This window comes from Rhipicephalus microplus, unplaced genomic scaffold (genome assembly GCF_043290135.1).
Source record: "Rhipicephalus microplus isolate Deutch F79 unplaced genomic scaffold, USDA_Rmic scaffold_24, whole genome shotgun sequence".
Classification (NCBI taxonomy): Eukaryota; Metazoa; Arthropoda; class Arachnida; order Ixodida; family Ixodidae; genus Rhipicephalus; species Rhipicephalus microplus.
Window position 1 is genome coordinate 1,258,167 of NW_027464597.1, and position 19,297 is coordinate 1,277,463.

Genomic DNA, 19,297 nt, shown 5'->3' on the forward strand with positions numbered 1-19,297 from the left:
CGTCTAATCGCATTCGCTCTACGTAGTACAATTCAGCACAGAATGCATTTGCTGCCGCATTTCTCGTGACTAACGGGCAGCACGGCTACACTACCGAAGGAGCGCGGCGAGAATGACAACAGCCGTTGCCAACCCTGCTTGATTTGCCCGGAATCTTCGTAGCGTTGGCTTCTCCACAGTGCCAATGAACCACTTATGACCACATGATGGCGATCGGCGAATAGGGACACTGAACTCCTGTAGGGGGAGCGAGCAGCACCCGGAAAACGGTGGCGCAACTCTGCTACCTAATTGTAGCATATACAGTAACTCTAGGTCACGCTGCTCGCGTCACACGTGCGTCCGGATGCTTTCCCCCGACGATTCAATAGACCTGTTTCCCACACTAATATCATACGTCTGTCAGATTCACTCCTTCATACTTCTTCTATCTGGCTCAAGACAATGCCGCCACCATGTCACAGAGCAGCGCATGCAGAAAAGTTGCAGTTACGCTTTTCCATTGGTTGCCCGCATAGCGCCACCAACGGTGACACGCTGTCTCAAAATACCGTATATTTCACAAAGCCAGCGTGACTGCTATTATTGTGAACACGAGGAATGCAAGGCGCTACTGCCATGGATCTGTACATAGCTGAACAAAAAATTACTTTATAATATTCCCGTCATGAGGCACTGCATAGGGTGATACTCTTCCCCATGACCGCGAAGCACACCCGAAGGCTAAGTGATATGAGAGAGGGGGAAAAGGCTAAAGGAGAGAGTGGTGAACAGCTGGATCGGGCGCATCTCGCTGGCATCGATGAAATAAAGAAGCCCTGCGCCAGCAGTTTTTTTTTTTTAAGAAAAAAACACACTGAGATACATAGTGTCACGAACACCATCGAAACAAGCGTCTAGTCGTTGAGCATTTCCGATTAACACTTTATCGTGGTTCGGAAACGCAAAGAGAGGCAACGAAAAAAAAATGTTGTGTTTAGCACCTGAAACAACAATTTTTCTCGTATTATCAAAATATAAAAGCTTACTTTATTCTGGCAATTGAATGCCCTTAAAGTGGTGGTCAATTTGTGGCGCAGCAACCACAAAACTACAATATTTAATTTTAAAAATGCGGTTGTAATTCTTCAGACGCACGCCTTACCAACATCACCAGATACCTTTTTTTCTTTTAATTTAAAATGTTCCCTTAGCTTCAACCATTGCACACGCAATCGTCTGGATTTGGCGCGCCGTCCCCATGACGAAGCAGATATCGGAAGCAGACGACGGTGAACAGACGGCTGTCGCGCATCCGCGCGACCGAGCCAGGCCGCAAGCTGCCTGCAATAGTCTGCAGACGAAGCGCTTTTCTCTCGCATACCATCACCGCTTTGTTCTGGCTCTTTTCTTTCTTTCTTAATTTTATTTCACCCGTCTCCGGCAAAGAAGCGTGCCTCGTGCCCAATTCTACCACTTATCGACGCGATCTCGGTTCAGTACGCAAAGCTTGCTGGGTAACGACGCGATATCGGCGGCCGCTCGCAGAATACCGCCACCCGTCCCACCCGCGCGTGTGTCCAGTTTTAGCGTCGTCGAGCATTTTTTCTACCTTTTGTTTCCGCATTCGCTTTAGCGAAAAACCGCGTACTATCTTTTAAGCTTCCATTATTAGTTGTGGCTTTTAAATCCTTTCACCCCCTCGCCATTACGCACCTTCTCCTGGAACACGTCAACTTAACTAATCTCATTATCGCCCGCGAGCTGGGCACTAATTGACGCCGGGACATTAGCCTCCAGCCGCACTCATCGGGAGTGGAAGCCATTTTTCTGGCGTTAAGCCTACCAGTTCCCACCGCAAGCGGCTTACCCCAAGGAACGTCGGCGACAAGGAGGCTTCTTCTGGGACTACGTGTAGCCTTCGGGTCGTCTGCTGTCACGTCGTCTGCTCCATCACCATGTCCTCGTGTCTGCAACAGCCTGAGGACGACGGATGCATCTTTTTCATGGATGACTGTGAGTTTTTTTACATTTCACTGTCATAGCTTGCACACTCGTATAAGGGCTACAGAATAATTAAACGGCTGTCGTCTAATAATCCTGGTTTTTACATTAGGCCTTTGTTTAGGGACTTAGTTGCCATGTACGGAGTCGAGATACATTATAGCGTGCAGACGCCGCAGTTGAACTGCACACGACGTCTCTACCGCGGACATACAGCCGTTGTCGATGTGAAGATATCGAATGTGATGCTCCGTAGCGTGCCCTTCCTTATATTACCATGGTTTAGGACAGGTGTTTAAGCAGGATAGGTTACTGTCTGTCATGTGACAAGGTCTTTTGTCAGTCATGCACGTGTGTTTATGCCTATATAGTTTCAATTTTGCGCGTGGCAACTACGGCTCTTTCTTTGTGTGTGTGTGGGCATATGTAATTATCGCGCTTGGTATTTTTTTTTTCGGATTTCGATATCGTATTGTTTTCAGTACAGGTGACAATTTACCTTGACATGCATACTTTATAAGCGGAAGATTGAAATGCGGCTTTTATTCTGTTGCATACTACTTCGCTTACCCGGCTATGTTTCGTCACTGCTCCAGATATTTTACGCCAGTGTGTGCCGCATAGCATTACCATATCTCTTGAATTTACTGAAACGTGTTTTTTTGTTGTTGTTGTTGTTGCCTCTATGACTTTTCCTTTCGCAGTACACGACATGTTTGGCCCACGAAAAGGCATTCTTTTGTTCCAGAACCAAATAAGAAAATGTGAAATATTTTGAGAGGTCCTCGCAGCGAATGCGATAAAACCTGATTTGCATAATCTATAGCATGTTGGTCCACCGTCATTAATATTCATAGTCAATGAGCTTCACTTTCATTTTTAATATAAACACACGGAGGTAATCGTGGACGTCATTATCGCAGAAAACAGGCTTGTTGTTGCCCCCTATTGTTTTGAATTTTTTGAAACGATCTTCTGTCACTGTGAAAGATAATTGAAATTCTAAACTCTGTGTACTCAACTCTCTCAGTGCTTGCATGGCTCATATAGGAGATTCTCATTACTTCAGTTGGCCTTTGAGTTCTATCAGATTTTCACACTGAGAGCCTCCATTGTGTGACGTACCTCAAGAAAAATTATTCATAGATTTTCTTTTTCCAAAGTCAAGAAAAATCGGAGTTGCCTATGGCGTGGTAACTAACCTATCATTGATTTCGGTATCTTTTGCACGTGTTATCACACTCTGCACATCCTATCAGATTCTAACAACAAGATTTCCCTTCTCTTGCTGCCGTGACAACCAGCCAATGGTAATCACGTTTAATAACGCTGACATTTGAGAGTTGGTGTTGGTTCATAGTTATGAACGGCGCACAAACACTTGGGACACAGATGGAAAAACACACACACAGACACGGGGGCTGGTGTCTGTGTGGTTTTGTTCATCTGTGTTCCATGTGTTTTTTTCTGCGCCGTTCATAACAGTGGTAATTACGTTTCGTTCCTAATCACTTGGGATAAATATTAGTTCTCTCCTTCTTATAGTACATTGTGTTTGAGGAAGGCGGAGGGTAAGAGAGCAGTATTTACAAGGTAATTTACTTTCATGAAGCCTAAATCAAATACAAACCATCAATATACAATACAAATCAGTGTTTCCCGCATGCAGTTGCACACTACATCTCCTTTCAGAGCGGGATAGTGTTTCGGTAGAATTACAACCCACTGTAATTATGTGATTCCGTCGCGAGCACGCTTGCTGAGGCGACATGTGCGTTGCCGATGTGGATGGAAATGGTCGAGCACATGGTGGTGCCTTTCCCAAATTCGCGAGCTCTGCAAAGCTTTGTTAAATAGTCTTCTTTTTCTTTTCTTCTTCAGTTAAAACTAATCTTCTTGATGATGGATGGTAGCGCAGACAACGAACACGGACAAGAGAAGGCACATAGACACAACACAGCGCTAACTTTCAACAACAGTTTATTACACGCAGATCTCCGTGGTGTATGCGATCCACCATACACCACGGAGTATTGGAACACGCGCGTTGGTTATATTTGATGGTTTTTAGAGCTACGCACGTGCGACGTTGGCGTGGTGGATCGCATACACCACGGAGATCTGCGTGTAATAAACTGTTGTTGAAAGTTAGCGCTGTGTTGTGTCTATGTGCCTTCTCTTGTCCGTGTTCGTTGTCTGCGCTACCATCCATCATCATGCAACCATACCAACAAGCCCAAATCGCCACCCTCATTAATCTTCTTGACTCCCGGTTTCTTATTAGTGACACCTGCACCTAAGTGTAAAGCTAAGGTGGCGTTGCCTTAACAAAAACACCGCCTAAATAGGAAGAGCAGTTGGTATCATCATTTCGTACAGCGTAGGAGTCGCTACCCGAAGGTTGTTGCTGTGGGACGGCAATGATACTGTTTTGTGACACTTAGTGTCATGAATATTATGCTGCAGTTAAAAAGATCAAATTATGGCAGGCTTCATCTTTGAATAAGTCAGTGTAAAGGGCTGCTCCGGAATCACTTACGAACCGTGGTAGAATGATTGATTGATTGATTTATTGAATAAATGATTGATTGATTGATTGATTATTTGATTGATTGACTGATTGCTCAAGGCTGAAAGATGTCGTAGGCCACTGGAATCTCTGTTTCGGCTTGAATGCCTTTCAGACTCCTTCGCATGCGTTGCCCCTAGGGCAAGAGCACTGCGTCTATTGGAAATGGTTCTCCATAAACCAGTATCAAACCCGTCAAGGTCGCGCATTTAACATTCACTGCTTCTTGCTTGTTGCCATTGATACGATTTTATTTAGATATTTGTTGCGATATTTGTGCTTCTCATACGGTGATCGGGAGCCTAACGTTCCATGAGTTTTTTTTCATCTTGTTTGCTTTTTTTTTGCTATTTGCTGTTTGCTATTTTACCAAGCAATGTGAAGTGGGCGGTCGCATCTACGTCCCCCGCAAGTGCGTTCTTGGTGAAACTCGTGTCTTCAATACAAGCACACACGTCCTTACATTAACGCACGCATACACAAACGCACACACTCGCACAAAACTCGTATTCCAAAACTGCAGAACGCGCGTAGCGAAACAACTGCCCGGGCCACGCACTGAATTTTCCCCTGCGTTGAGCGAAACCTACGCGGAGCATTAGCGCCTCGCCCCATATGCGAACCTTGTTTGCGGATGCGTGCAGTGTACGGCCACTGTGCCGTTGGCTGGCAGCATTCGCGTGTTCACGCCGCGTACACAACGGAGCGAGTTTGTTCGAGCGAGCCGCCATTTTCTGGCGGCGACGCGCGGAATCGCTTCGTCACCGTCGCGCGTAGCTGCACTGGCGAGCCGCCTGCTCGGAGCGCGATAGCGCAAGTGCCGATATGCTGCCGGAGCCAGTCGTCCGAGCGTCCACGTTGCTCGGGCCGAGAGATAATTGCGTGCACTGCTGAAAAGGGCAGTAGTTTTGAGGCGTACCTCTTCCGTAAGGGGTTCTGGGCTGCGCATGCTACTGTCGCAGACAGCCTAGAACTACGGGAGCACGCCTGATTGCCTCATTACAACTCAATACTAACAATATTTGTGGTTTGGCCTGCCAGAACAAACCGCGACGCGATCGCCAGCCACGCTGTACTGCAAGGGCTTCGAAAATTTTCACCATCTGGTGTTCGTTAACCCGCTCTTACATGACACAGAAGTACACGTGTCTCTGTCGCTTCGCCTTGATCGGAACGTTACGGCCACGGCAGGAATCAAACGCGCGACTTCCGAATTGCTAGCCGAACTCGGTGACCGCTACTGCAACGCGGCAGGCGGCTATTTGTGAAAGATGTGCACGAAAAAAAAAAAAAAACATATTTCACGCACGTGCCATCGTACGATCTGGCATATAAAGTTTCGGGAACCGATACTTTATTGCAGGCACCCGACTTATATTACCGTTGCATAGCCTTGTGTAACATGATATAGGAGGGACATGGGAAAGAAGGCAAATGAGGGTAAGGAACCCGGCAGGGCGTGAAGCATTGACTAGTAATGAGTAGTATATTAAGACAATGGGCGAAGAAGCGGAGATGGGAGCGTAGCATATCTATCTAGAGTTTAGTATACATAGCAAGAGGTGATAAAGGATAACGAGGGCATGGAGGAGGGTTAGATCATTAGCATCGCTGGATCCTCATTATTCGGAATAGTGTGTAACTACTCCTATTCGTATTACAATGATGGTTTAGAAACCTTAACGGGACTACCGTTTTTCGAAGCGTTTTTGGATACCGCACACTGAGTGAGCTTAACGGAAGTTCGCTGATGCTCTAGTGCCCTGTTAGGAGCCATAAGCAGTCTATGGAAGCACATCACCATTATCAATTAGCCTTGTACTACGTGACAGCGTTAGATCTGCGAGGAGGCATGAACGGAAATTGAGGGGGGATCTGAGTTGTAAACAGATAGTGTAGATTGGCGATCTTTCATCATATATCTGTACGAATACATTGTCTCAAAATGAGCATTTATTCAAAACGCAACAGGTGGAGTATGACATAGATACTTGACATAAATTTCATGAAGGAGCACAGGGTAGTCGAGAAGCACGGGTAGTGTGATCAACTTGGTGAGTTTTTTAGTGTAAAATTACACACTATTAAGTTTTGAGTAACGGGAGTTCTGATGGGGCTGGATGCTATCATTCACCTAGTATATCGAACACGCTAATTATGACGATTACCATCTCAATTGCAATGGCAGTTGCGCGCAGCACTGTCAGAGAAACGCATACGGTATACACAATCTACAGGTATAGGCAACGGGTGCGGCGCTGCACGCAATTATTGGCTAGGTGCCTGCGTTTATACGCCAGCTCTCATGTTTATAGGCGGTACAACCAAGTGAAACACAGTGCTGCCGCGCGCGCGCACGCCAATCTTGGCCGTCCGCATGATTCATGGCGGACGCCGTTCCGCGAGAAATTGAATCAGTTGGACGGCGCGCCATATGGCAGAAGTAAGAGAATTACTTTTTTCACTTCCTGGCCGAAAATGTTAAATATGGGTGAAAGCTTTTAGCGAGACACGATTCTTTCTACTTTCTCGCGCTGCTATACTCATGCGCTTGGTCTTCAGTGTTTTCATTCTTTTGACAGGGAAGTCTAAACTACCTATGGCTAGGCAAAACGAAAAAAAAAAAACGCCTGTGCCATGCGAGCAGGTTCTCCAAGCGCGCAAAAGACGCACGAATTATTTGGAGTCCTGCGCTGCGCTGTTCCTCATAATCGCATCGTGGTTTTCGCACGTAAAACTCCATGCAGGTACGAACATTAGGGCAAAATTCTCAGATCCCTCATCGTATGCAAAAACTGATAAATGGCGATGTCGGCGTGCCACGTTAGCAGCGTTAGCACGAGAGACAAAAAATGCATTCAAGTGATGATGGCCCCACATGACGTCGTCGTGACGTCGAATATCGCGACACTTTGGCACTTAACTCTAGCGTCGGCATGAATTCGGAGAACGTGACGTCACCACTTAGCCAAAAGTGACGACGACAGTCTGAAACCGCGTTAGGGGCTGAAAGCTTTCTCCGGGGAGGGCAGTGAAGAGTCACCACTGTCTTATCGTCTTAGGGGGATGCATAAGGAACAATGGGAGTAGACAGACAGACAGACAGGCAGACAGGCAGGCAGGCAGACAGACAGACAGACAGAGAGACAGATAGATAGAGAGACAGATAGATAGATAGATAGATAGATAGATAGATAGATAGATAGATAGATAGATAGATAGATAGATAGATAGATAGATAGATAGATAGATAGATAGATAGATAGATAGATAGATAGATAGATAGATAGATAGATAGATAGATAGATACCAGAGATGCAGTATTTTAGCAGTGTTTTATAGACCTAATGAAATGAAACAAAAATTATTTCTCCTCATCCAATTAAACTGTTTTCTGAAATATGTTTATTTTGTTTGTGACTTGCATGGCATATAGTTTATAGACTAACCATTGAAATCTGAGCAACCGCCCGATATTTTCCGTAGTTATTAGCGAGATATTACTCGCACACTGGAAATCACGTGTCTCGCTAGCGCTTTTGAATATTTCTTTCCTTGTTTCTTTGCGTGCTTCTTGAGGAACAACGAACTTCACGAGTGCTTGTGAATGAACACCGTGAGTCTCTATCATGTAGCTCCCAGCTGACTACTTATCCATCATTTACTTACTTTTTGTCTCTTCTTTATCATTTACTTTCTCTTATTCCCCCTTTCTTCCACCCCAAGTGTAGAGTAGCTAACCAAACGAAAGCTTGGTTACTCTCCCTGCCTATTTTATTTTCTGTCTCTCTCTCTCTCTTTGTCTCCTTCACCAGATTACATTTTCTTGATGTTGGGGCAATCGGCAATAACGCAGCCTGCCTTGCCGTAGCTTTCACGTTTAAGTGAAAATAATTTGAACGGTATACCCGATAGACACACCATACCTTTTTGATGGATGGTGCATAATTAAACAACACAAATGTTCTCGGGAAGGCTCACCCTCCTTTTATGTTACGCACAGACCTTGCTCATCAGGGATTTCGCCAATGGTTTGGTCGTCAGTTCGCTAAACGGCAGCTCAGAGAAGATTGTATCAATGGCTGCTCACTGGGGCTGAGCTCGAACAGGGTGTTTTATGCCACGATGGTCTTGCGATTATGGCGCTCGACGGCCGTCCCTGAGGTCATGCGATCCCATCTCGGTCGATGTGGCTGAATCATGAAGAAGGCACGATTCTAGAGGCCTGTGTGCTTAGACGGTGTTTACGTGAAAGAACTTGAGGTGGTGAAACTTTCTGAAGTCCTCCACAAAGGCTTTCCTTGTAACAAAATCATGGCTTCGGAACATTAAACCCCAACAATTTCTATGCAGGCTAGCCACAGAAGGCTAAGCGAAAGGGACTGTCTGTGGTCTACAGTGCTCACGGAATCCAATGTGCAGATATTCTGCTAAGTAGTGCCTGTATTTGCGTTTCCCGTTGTCTTTCGTTTGTGTCGCGTTTACGAAATACAACTTCGTACATTTACCTCTGCACCAGTATTACCTTTAGTGGACTGATTCATAGTGACGTGACGTCATTATTTTGAGCAAGTATGCCTAGCATTTGTTACGCTTAGTCTACAGAATGAGAACTAGGCTGACGCTTGACATTCAGCTTCAAGAGTAGAACGCGATTGCGTAAACAGGCCCCGTGCTAATCACATTCGAGAGTGCCGCATGAAAGCGAACGCTTGTGCCTGTAACATAGGCAGTTTCGAAGAGAGAAAGATAGAAACGAGAAAAAGGGAAGGCAGGGAGGTTAACCAGATGCTAGTAACCAGCATGCAGTTTCGAAATATGCTAAGCTCCACCATGGTGGTCCCGTGGCCAAGGTACTCGGCTACTGACCCGCAGGTCGTGGGATCGAATCCCGGCTGCGGCGGCTGCGTTTCTGATGGAGGCCGAAATGTTGTAGGCCCATGTGCTCAGATTTGGGTGCATGTTAAAGAAGCTCAGGTGGTCAAAATTTCCGGAGCTCTCCACTGCGGCATCTCTTATAATCATATGGTAGTTTTGGGATATTAAACCTCACATATCAATCATCAGTCAGTTTCGAAATATCTTAGATTGCCTACATACTGCACGCAAAGTTGCGAAGCGCCAATTTTGGAAATCAGCGATGGAACCACCTACTCGTGCGTGAGTTACCACGCACACCTGCACGGCAGCACATGCAGTTAGTAATGGCTGGTTAGGCGTGAATACCCCACTCTAGAAGCGGAGCCGGAAATTGCTTTTTTGGTGGGGGTAGGGGGCGATGCTCACGAAACTTTATGTAAGGCCGTGCGTGCGTTTGTATGTGGGCGTGTATATAAACGCAAACAAAATTAATTTCTGCAGGCAGTTGCGTTGAACTATCGCCCCCCTCCCCCCGCCACCTATTTGTCTGGCTACGCCCCTGCCTTGTTGTGCAACTTTTACGTTTGAACGCCTGGTGCAATTCTGCCATGTTGCCACGTATTACTACATGTGATAGGGAGGATCCTCGCAATACATAGAATTGAAGTGGATTTTTTTTTCTTTTTTTACGAACGAATTTCTGGCACTGGCATGTATCTGTGAGGAATAACCTCCTTGCCGAATATAAGGCCTAGGATTTATTTTGACTGCCATTCAAATATTTTATAACTTATGCATTTCCACTTATTTCAAATTTCGGCTCATGTGCGGCACCAATTTTAGCTCCCAACCAATGTAACCGACACCGACACAAGAATTTCCTTGAAATGAGCCGTTTAAGGCCGTTCTTTTATAAATGCTGCTTTTTTTAAGTCTGAAAGCCCGATATGATTTTAGTATGTGAGGGTATATCGTAGTCGACGGTTTTCGAAAATCCCACCTCCTGCGGTTTTCTAACGTACGCTTTAATCTAAGCACGTGGGCTGCTTTAATTTTGCTTCCAGCGGCCGCCACGGCTCAGAATATATCCCGTGACCTTCGGGTCAGCAATTGAGCATTGTAACCCCGAGGCCATCGCGGCGGGTCTGCTTGTTTTAGGCACCTGAGTATAAAGCCAGGGAACAGTGATCGAATGGCGAGTTTGACTTCTTCGTATACGGTAATTACGAATCTTTAGTTTCAGCCTCTGAACCCCCGAACAAGGGCCCTCGGTCAGAAAACAAGGTTCCCCTTGGGGGATACTTTTCACCAAGTTGGTTACTTGTCGTCCCCGTTAGAAGAGGAAAAATGTTTGGTCGGCTCTGTGGCTATTACAGCGAAAGCTGTTATGATATCACAACGCGGGTCACGTGCATGCCGTAGTTCTCCACCGCCGCCGGTATTCGTAAGCACCATAGCACAAAATAAGCAAAAAAAATTGTGGACCCTAACGCTTCGCCTTTAGGAGTTGAACGCGATAGCGACATGCTGTTCCTGTAGTGCGTACTTCAAACACTTAGTGCATGAAACCTGTCCGAATTTGCTATGCATGTGCACCCACTGCGGGGCTCTCAAGTGAATAGGCGCCGTAGTGTGTGTGCAATTTGCAGTGTGGTACCAGCTCTCAACCACGGAGTCATTATAATAATCACATATTTTGACGCCCGTTGCCAATGAATGCTTGTACCACGCATTATTAAAGCAATATTTCATGTTGCATTGCGAAGCATGTATACAGGACGCGTGTATTTTGTGAAGCGTGAAAGCTACTTTTACTGCATTTCCAAGCAGAGGAAGTTATTTTCATTGTTTTTACATTCATAGGCATAACTGTGTGGTAGGACACCCACTTGCCACGCAAACAACCCGGGTTCGATCTCCTTTTGGACGCAAACAACCCTAGTTCAGTCCCCATTCGGCTCTAGGATTTTTATCATTTGTTTATCAAAGACGATAGTCTTTCTTGGGGACCTTCGATGCAAAAATCTTAGTCTGTCTGTCTGTCCGTCTGTCTGTCTGTCTGTCTGTCTGTACATTTGTCTGTTTGTCCACTTTTACCGGCATCGGGTACTTGAAACGGCTGACCCCATCCAGAGCGACCACCAATGTTTTTTTGTTTGCATCGTTTTCGATTTTTTGGTCACGCATAAGATGATTTTTCGCTCACGACTAACGACGCCGACAGTAACACTGACACCGACGTCGACGCCGGAATTTCCGCGAAACGAGCTCTTGAACGCTATAACGGTCATTGAAACTACTTTGAAAAAAAGCTTTAGGCAGGCTTGGTGTCGAGAAAGGAATAGTAGCGTTAATACGAATAATAAAGCGTTTTAGAACAGCGAACGAATAACCGAATTGCGAAATGCGCAACGAGTTGGTCGTCGAATGCTCCAACAATTCATAAAAGCTTGCTTTTTTTTTCACCAAATTAAGGTCGCGCATACCCATTGCGGAGGATTGTGGGGATCGCAAAACCTTCTGGCATTATTCATCACCTTGAGACACAGCACAAAACATAGCGCAATGCCCCTTGCAAGTGTACAGCAGGTACCATGCATGTGCGAAGAATTTTGAAGAATTGCATAGTGAGTGTCCGCCTACTACCCAATCAATAATGACGTAGTGGGTACCCTGCAGGTGTGCTTGCAGCAGCTATCGGAAGTGGTAAAAACAGGTTCTGAAAGGCCAGGTTGTCTGCGTTTCGCGAAGGCCTGGCGGTTTTCTGGCTACCTTAAGCTTCCGTTTTGTGGCAATAGGTCGACAATTTTCTGATTATTTTCCTTAAAATACGCCTCTTTTTTTTAAGCTTCTCAGTAGTTTCAGACTAGTTGAGTGCGTATCCTGCCCCTGCTGCCCCACCGTGGTGGTCTAGTGACTAAGGTACTTGGCTGCTGATCGGTTGGTCTCGGTATCAAATCCCGGCTGCAGCGGCTCCATTTTTGATGGAGGCGAAAATGCTTAGGCCCGTGTGCTCAGATTTGGGTGCACGTTAAAGAACCCCCCGTTGTAAAAATTTCCTGAGCCCTGCACTTACGGCGTCTTTGAAAATATTATGGGGGTTTAGCGACGTTAAGCCCCACATATCAATCAATCCTGCTTCCGCTAGCAGGCGGGTACGCATTTAGGCTGCCTTAAGCAATGCTTGGCACGCTTGCATATCTAGCTGTAGGGAAGTAACGTGAATATGATGAAGATACGCGCAAGTTTCTACTATTGATTCTGATGCGCAGGGCATGTTGTCGTTTACACTTGATAAAAACAGGGACCTGCAACAACAGTAAGTTGGTACGTTCATCTTAAACCATGTTTTTATGGGAAGGTAGACTTGTACTATGAACTATCTACTATACAATCAAACTTAGTCTCATAAAGCAGAAAATCAAGCAAAAAATTGACGAAGCCGGCGCAGTTAAATATTGAAATAGCTAAACTGGATGTACACTAAGCTTGTGGCTGATTCCCGTTCTTAGAGCTAGGTGATGCTAGGTTGCTCGAGCATTGATTTTCAACGCAGAGAGTTTCCAGTTTAACCACATCCCGTCAGACACGGCATGCGTCCGTCGTCGTTTGCGTAGGCTTTCCAACGCTCCAGGATCTTACCGCAGTAGCCGTGGTGTTTCCCGCTCCCTACAGTATTCTGTCGTTGAACCTGTTTGGAATGCTCAGCTCACCGCCATCGTTTTTCTGCCATTTGCTGGGCTAACTGTCAGTCACTTTCTTCCTTCTTAGTGTATAGTGTAAGTTGTGAGTGTATAGCGAGATTTACCTCATTTCATTGAAGCATACCCGTTTTTAATAACGATAGTTTCTTTTGTGATAGGCCACTTAATGGCTAATATCTGACAGGCCACCAAACTATGGCTCGCCTAAACAGCTGCTCTGTTCAAACTGTTGGTATAGTTAATGGTCCTGTGCTGACTTGCCGGCTGAAACGTTCTCTGTTACTCTGTACCAGGCAAGAACTCTTTTTCATATAAAGTCTATGCGTGCTCGAGGCAGGAGCAGTCGACGCTGCAGTTCGTGTGAGAACAAGATGGTGTCCACATTGCGATATTTGACGCTAGGACGGACAAGTGAGGCGTTATGCGATTTCCGACAATGAAGGGTCTTAAAGCGGCTACTAGTCATCGCCTGGAATTTCCGCGTTTTTGGTCTCTTTGAAAATACATCTGAAATGGGAGCGCTTCGGCTCGGACGACGGACTCAATGACGGTACCTACCATCAGGTTCCGTCAGGGCCAAATGAATTCTAGGGACAAGATAGCCTTCGGCTCCATCAATTGGATTGTAGTGATGAGGCACATAGTGTACGCTTTGAATAAGTTCTTCATTTAGGCTCGCACCTTTGTTTCGTACATTTGAACACCCCTGCATTATTTATTGATTGATGCAGAAGACTTGACTCATATTATCGCTTCATTTCTTTTTGACGACTAAGTTCGTTGATGATGCAAAATGGCATGACCATTTTACTGCGGCAACCCTGTAGTACGGTCCCTGGTTACAAGAGTATGTTATATCGTAGCCCAAGCAGGCGTTGCCCCCCCCCCCCTTAAGTAACAGTTTCCAAAAGAGTAGACTGTTGGGTGAGTTGGTACTTTGAGATAGAAACCATCGCGAGAACGCAACTAAACCTGACACACAAGCACAAAGAGACGGTGACTGATGGTTGGTATATAGTGTGCGCCTGTTCTCGTCTGTTTATCCTTGTGCGGCGTGTTGGGCTCTAGCGATGTTTTCTATGTCAAAGCAGTTGCCAGCTTCCTCTTTCCTTCTTTTCCCTATGTGTCGGTGTATGCGAATCAAATAATTGCTCTCCAAGCACAATGCTAAGTGTGCAATGTCGGATGACTAGCTTTCACATCCAATCAGTAGTTGAATGCATTGTTCGTTGTGTTGCGGGCACTCTAAGATGACGTCCTGCTATGATGCGTCTGGCTTATGATGGTGGTTGCACTGTGGGAACTGTATTCGTTCAGCGTGGCGCGAGAATGGGAAATAAAGTCACAACTTATGCAGCACCTCATTTTCGCGTTTTCCTGAAGGCGTGAGTGGAGGTTGGGCTGGGGGTATCTATTGTCGAGGTTACGCTGACCCTAGCCTGTCACAACCTCTGGACGCACGATTACGGCAGCAATTATGGTGTACGTTGCCCTGCAAGAGTAGAAGACGTTAGAACGATATATGGCGTTCAGTCTGGCTTCTTCGCCAATCGACAGCCTTTTTTACATTTTTATTTCTCACAATTATAGATTATTTTCCTATGTAAAGGTTCCAGGTGCAGTCCCTGGTTTCAGTGCCACAATGTAAAGAAAGCTATTGATCGGCGAAGAAACCATACCAAATGCCGTTCATCCTTCCAACTTTTTCTTATCTTCCAGTGCTTGTCTCCACGAGTTCAATACTTTATCTTTTATAAAGCCCACTTTGCGCCGCCCAAATCATGATTGGTCTCTCCGAAGCACGTGCAGTTTGCTTGTAGGCAACAAGCAGGCATACGCCTTATTTGCTTCCTCCGGGCCTTAGGCATCAGGGCTAGCCGACCAGTCAAAGATGACCGCTGAATTAGCAGACTATTTAAACGCACACTTTTTTAACCAAAAAAATTCTGACGACGCCAACCACCATTACGAATGAGCGAAAGGTGAAAGCGTCACTCGCAACCTTCCTGAAGACTAATTTCTTGGTTGTTTGCAATTGTCCAAACTTTTTGTAGGACATACTAACTGACCGAAAAACAGCTTCTACTGTACGCTGTTAGACCTTCATAATAAAAAATTGTATGTTAATTTATGTCGCCACTTTGCACTATGCCTGAGGGCAGGCTATCCTAATTAAAAAAGAGAACAGTTAGACATGCCTACTATGCTCCTAAACATAAACGGTCCAGGAGTTGTCAAGCGTGCGGCCAATCTTCTTAGGCTACAAGCCTAAGAGGCCTTGCTGCCTTGACAGTGTTTGAAGGGAACTTGTGAAATGAAGTGTAGGTTGCACCCTATAACGTTCCGAAAGCTCAATTTTGCCGGTAACATGAATACTGGTCTCCAGCGGTGCTCGAAAGCAAAGTTTGAAGTTAAATGGCATTCGTATAGGCACCAATTAAAAAACTGGCATTATTGGGTACGTATAAAAGTTTTGGCAGGAACGGGAAAAATATAAAACTCTATAGGCACTATAAAAACACTAATAAATTTCTACTTCACCTCTAAGTCATGCTCATATAATAAAGTGGCACTATACGAAAGAAACAAAAGAAGCACTAACCTATAATCCGATGTTCACTAATGAGGCAATAAACTCCTGTACTAAAGTCATTGCATGATTATTAGATGCGAAGCCGCTCTTTAGCTAGCCTGTGTAACGATGTTCCTCCGTACGAACGCGCTGCGCGCCGGAGGTGTTGGTGCGTTGCTGAGTAGGCCACGACCCTGCTGCGAGTTGACGTCATGCTCCCCTCGCAGTGCGTGCTGACGTCACCCTCTTTCTCGCCTGTCACCCGCTCGCAGATTCGCCCGCAGCTGCCAGCTCGTCTGTTCGCCCGCGACACCTACCGCGACCGCCGCTCGCTACACCACTGACTCGTCGGTTCATGCGCAATAAACCTGACGAGCGTCTAACGTACACGTTGAAACATGTTTGTACGTGTCACCTTAAATACCTACGCCAGCCATCGCTTCAAACGAATCTTCCAGCGCTCACCGCAGCACCCACGTTATCGCCGTTCGAAACGTGACGACACCCGTGCGCAACGCTTCTGCTTCGCATCCCGTCAGGGTTCTCTTTCTGGAGATGGCCCAAGTTTTTTTTTTTTCTTGAGAAAAGTGTTGCAGGGCCTCACTAAGTAATCATGTTTAGGAACTGCCACGTCGCAACACGCCTTTTAGCCCCACTTTTTAGTACGAGTCGCATCTTAAACGATTCCTTCAGAGCATTTCTTGTGCGCACAAAACTGTGTTGCGTGAAATTCGGCAGTTAGGTTGAGCATGTTTCGTTCTTGCGAGCGGCGCTCTAAGAGAAGTGTTCTTGAAGTTATAGTTGCGTTGGCAATGGGATACAGGATATGCGAATATGGCATCATAATACGAGTGGCTTAAAGTAGTGTTCTAGTAATTTTAGTGCTCCACCCCTGGCCCGAATGTTGCGGGATCAAATTCCTGCCAGCGCGGCTGCATTTTCGATGGAGACCAGAATGGTGGATGCTTATTTACTCAAATATACGCGCACAACAAAGAACTCCAGGTAGTCAAACTAACCAAGCACTACCCTACTACTTACCTCATAGTGGCATCTTGGTTTTTAGACGCTCATCATCAACAAATATTATTAGGAATGACACATTGAAGTTCGTAGCTCTCCTTTCAGAGCAAAGACATATGAGCTTATTTCCCTAAAGAAGCGGCGAAGTGCACTAAAAGAGAGATAAGGACTCAGCCATATCTCACACACTCCGACTGACGCGAGCTTAGAGTGATAACCTAATGATAACGAGAAAGCTTACAGCGTGCAAACGCCACTCGCTGCGCACTCTTACAACGCGGACCTGCAAAGCTCCGACAATGACGACAACGTGGTGACAGTCCTGTTAATTTCCCGCCTCGTCGCTGCCCAATTAGTACGCCCATCCAACCGTTTGACTCCGCGCCATTACTTCTCTTGCGCGCGCGCCTCGTCTCTTTATTTTTCCTTTCACTTCTTCGCACACAGTCTCTCTCCATGGTTTTTGACAGTTCGAAAAAGTGATTATTTCGGGCTGTTTCAGGCACATTTGACCACGCTACGCATTGTCGCTGGGCTGTCTGCAGAGTCTGTCCTCGTTACAACGAAATTTCGCCGACGACACAACGATGATTCAGCCGAGGGATTTGTTTCGAGGGAGAGGAAATGACATTTCGTTCGCGGATAGTACACGGCTGACGTAGCACTTCAAGGTGCACGTTGGGACTAGCGTAAGTTAGAAGGAACGAAAAAAGTACGATGTAACATGAATACATAATCAGCAGATACAACAGAAAAAAAAAGAATCAACAGACAACTGGAATGAATTACGAAGGAGACAGCGACGGTCGAATCGAAATCAGCGCCATATATGTCACTACAAAATGAAAGAGAGAAACAGAGTGAAAGCATAGCCGGAGAGTCACTAGGAGACAGCGTGCCCTGTGCTCAGCCTTAATGAGAACGCGATAATGAAGTTTTCTCTCTTCTTCTCCTCCCCAGCCCGTTCCTCGGCACGCTGTGTCCATTTGTAAACGTACAAAGAGCCGTCCGTGGCTCGGGCTGTCTTCTCTCGCAAGGGGGAGCACGTGGGAACAATTCCTTATATGCAGAAGCAGTTCTGTGGAAACGCGGTAGGGAAATACTGATTGTGATAAGGGGGAGGGAGAGAGCTCAGCATTTTCATTGGCGCCAGCTGTCACTGCGGTGTCGTTCGGCTTTCCCGCTGGGCACCCCTTGCGATTTCGCTTGCGGCCGTCGCGACAGAAGGCTGGACATATAGAATTGCATCGCATGGAACGGGCGAATAGCCGCAAGGTAGCAGGAAGAAAAAGGAAAACTGTTTTTCTTTTCCTTTACTTCGTTTTGGGATTGATTCTCGACGATATAAAGCTTACAGAAGGTGGTTCTGTGCCGCGAGGTTCAATTTCGGGTCAATGAATGAAATCAAACGCTTCTTACTGAATTGTGTCAACTATAGAGAGACTGCCCGAATCACCTTGAAGCATTGCTAAAGACATTGGATTCTGGTCGTAATACGCTATGGAAATGTTGAACGCGTCTAGCAATATTTTATTATTATTGGCTGCACTAGCCACGAGTGCCACTCTTCTTCCTCCTCCAGGCACGTCCGGTCCAGCACTTAATGCCGCTTTTCCTGATATTCAGAAAAGGTCCTTTCGAGAAACAGAATTGGCAAGAAATCAATAGTTCTGGTTCGGGTGAAGTTATATCAGATGTGATACCACAGTGTTAATTTACTTGAGGTTCAAATAACTGTTAGAATAATAAATGAAACACTGAATGAGTTCATTAAAAAAGTAGACTGATTCAATTTGAGCAGCTAAGTTCAATGCAGCACTTGATATATCCCATCTTCTGAGATCTGCTATATGACAACTGAGATCATCTTAAAAATTACGACAAAGCCCAAAGTCAACTTAAGCATCACACCAGAAAATGCGAATGTTGACGTGCGAATACTGCTTCCAGTCACTGAGGTCGTTGATTATAGATCACGTTTTACTTTTCCTATTGTCTATCGCGTCTGCCTCTATACTGCGTACACCTCCACCACTCATAAGTGTGTTTATCGAATGCTGTTATAAGCGTGCACTCCGAGCAGGAGCAGCATCCATGAGCAATGCGTGGTATAAGCAACGTTAAAAATGCTGCAGTGCAAGCACCCGCAATGCTTTGCGAGCGAAAATGATGCTTGCTTTTGCCCACCAAGCATGCTCTTGTCTGGTGGTGCGCAATTGGAGTTCAAGTGGCTTTGATCTGGTAATGCAAATGGTACGTTAGTAATCCAATGAAGAATAGTTGTTCTCGACGAAATACTTCACCGAGGGTATATTTCGTGACTTAATCCCTCATAAAATTTGCCGAAAATTAGAAGCGTACCGAGGAAATTAGTTACAAAACTACATACTTCGTGCAGTATATCACCCGTAAACGTTGACAACACTTTCTTTCATGCCAAAAAAACCAGAGAGAAATCTGGCGCTATAGTTATACGGGCTACTTTAGCGGCGCTTCTATCATCATGGGAAGGATTAGAAGTGCATGCTTCGGATCTCTTTCGGAGGTATTTTGTTCTGAGATTCGCCACAGTTATTCTCCCAATGT

The 19,297-nt window shown here is 45.7% G+C and overlaps 1 protein-coding gene across 3 annotated transcripts in view; it reads left to right on the forward strand.

The window, feature by feature from the left end:
- The first annotated feature begins 1,554 nt into the window (after window positions 1–1,554).
- LOC142786438 (ELAV-like protein 2) overlaps window positions 1,555–19,297 on the forward strand; it is a 194,954-nt gene continuing 177,211 nt past the window's right edge. For all 3 annotated transcript variants that reach the window (XM_075884113.1, XM_075884114.1, XM_075884115.1), the window contains exon 1: window positions 1,555–1,995. In XM_075884113.1, coding sequence (XP_075740228.1) covers window positions 1,938–1,995 — 58 coding nt within the window. In that variant the 5' untranslated portion in view covers window positions 1,555–1,937. The remainder of the gene's footprint in view (window positions 1,996–19,297) is intronic.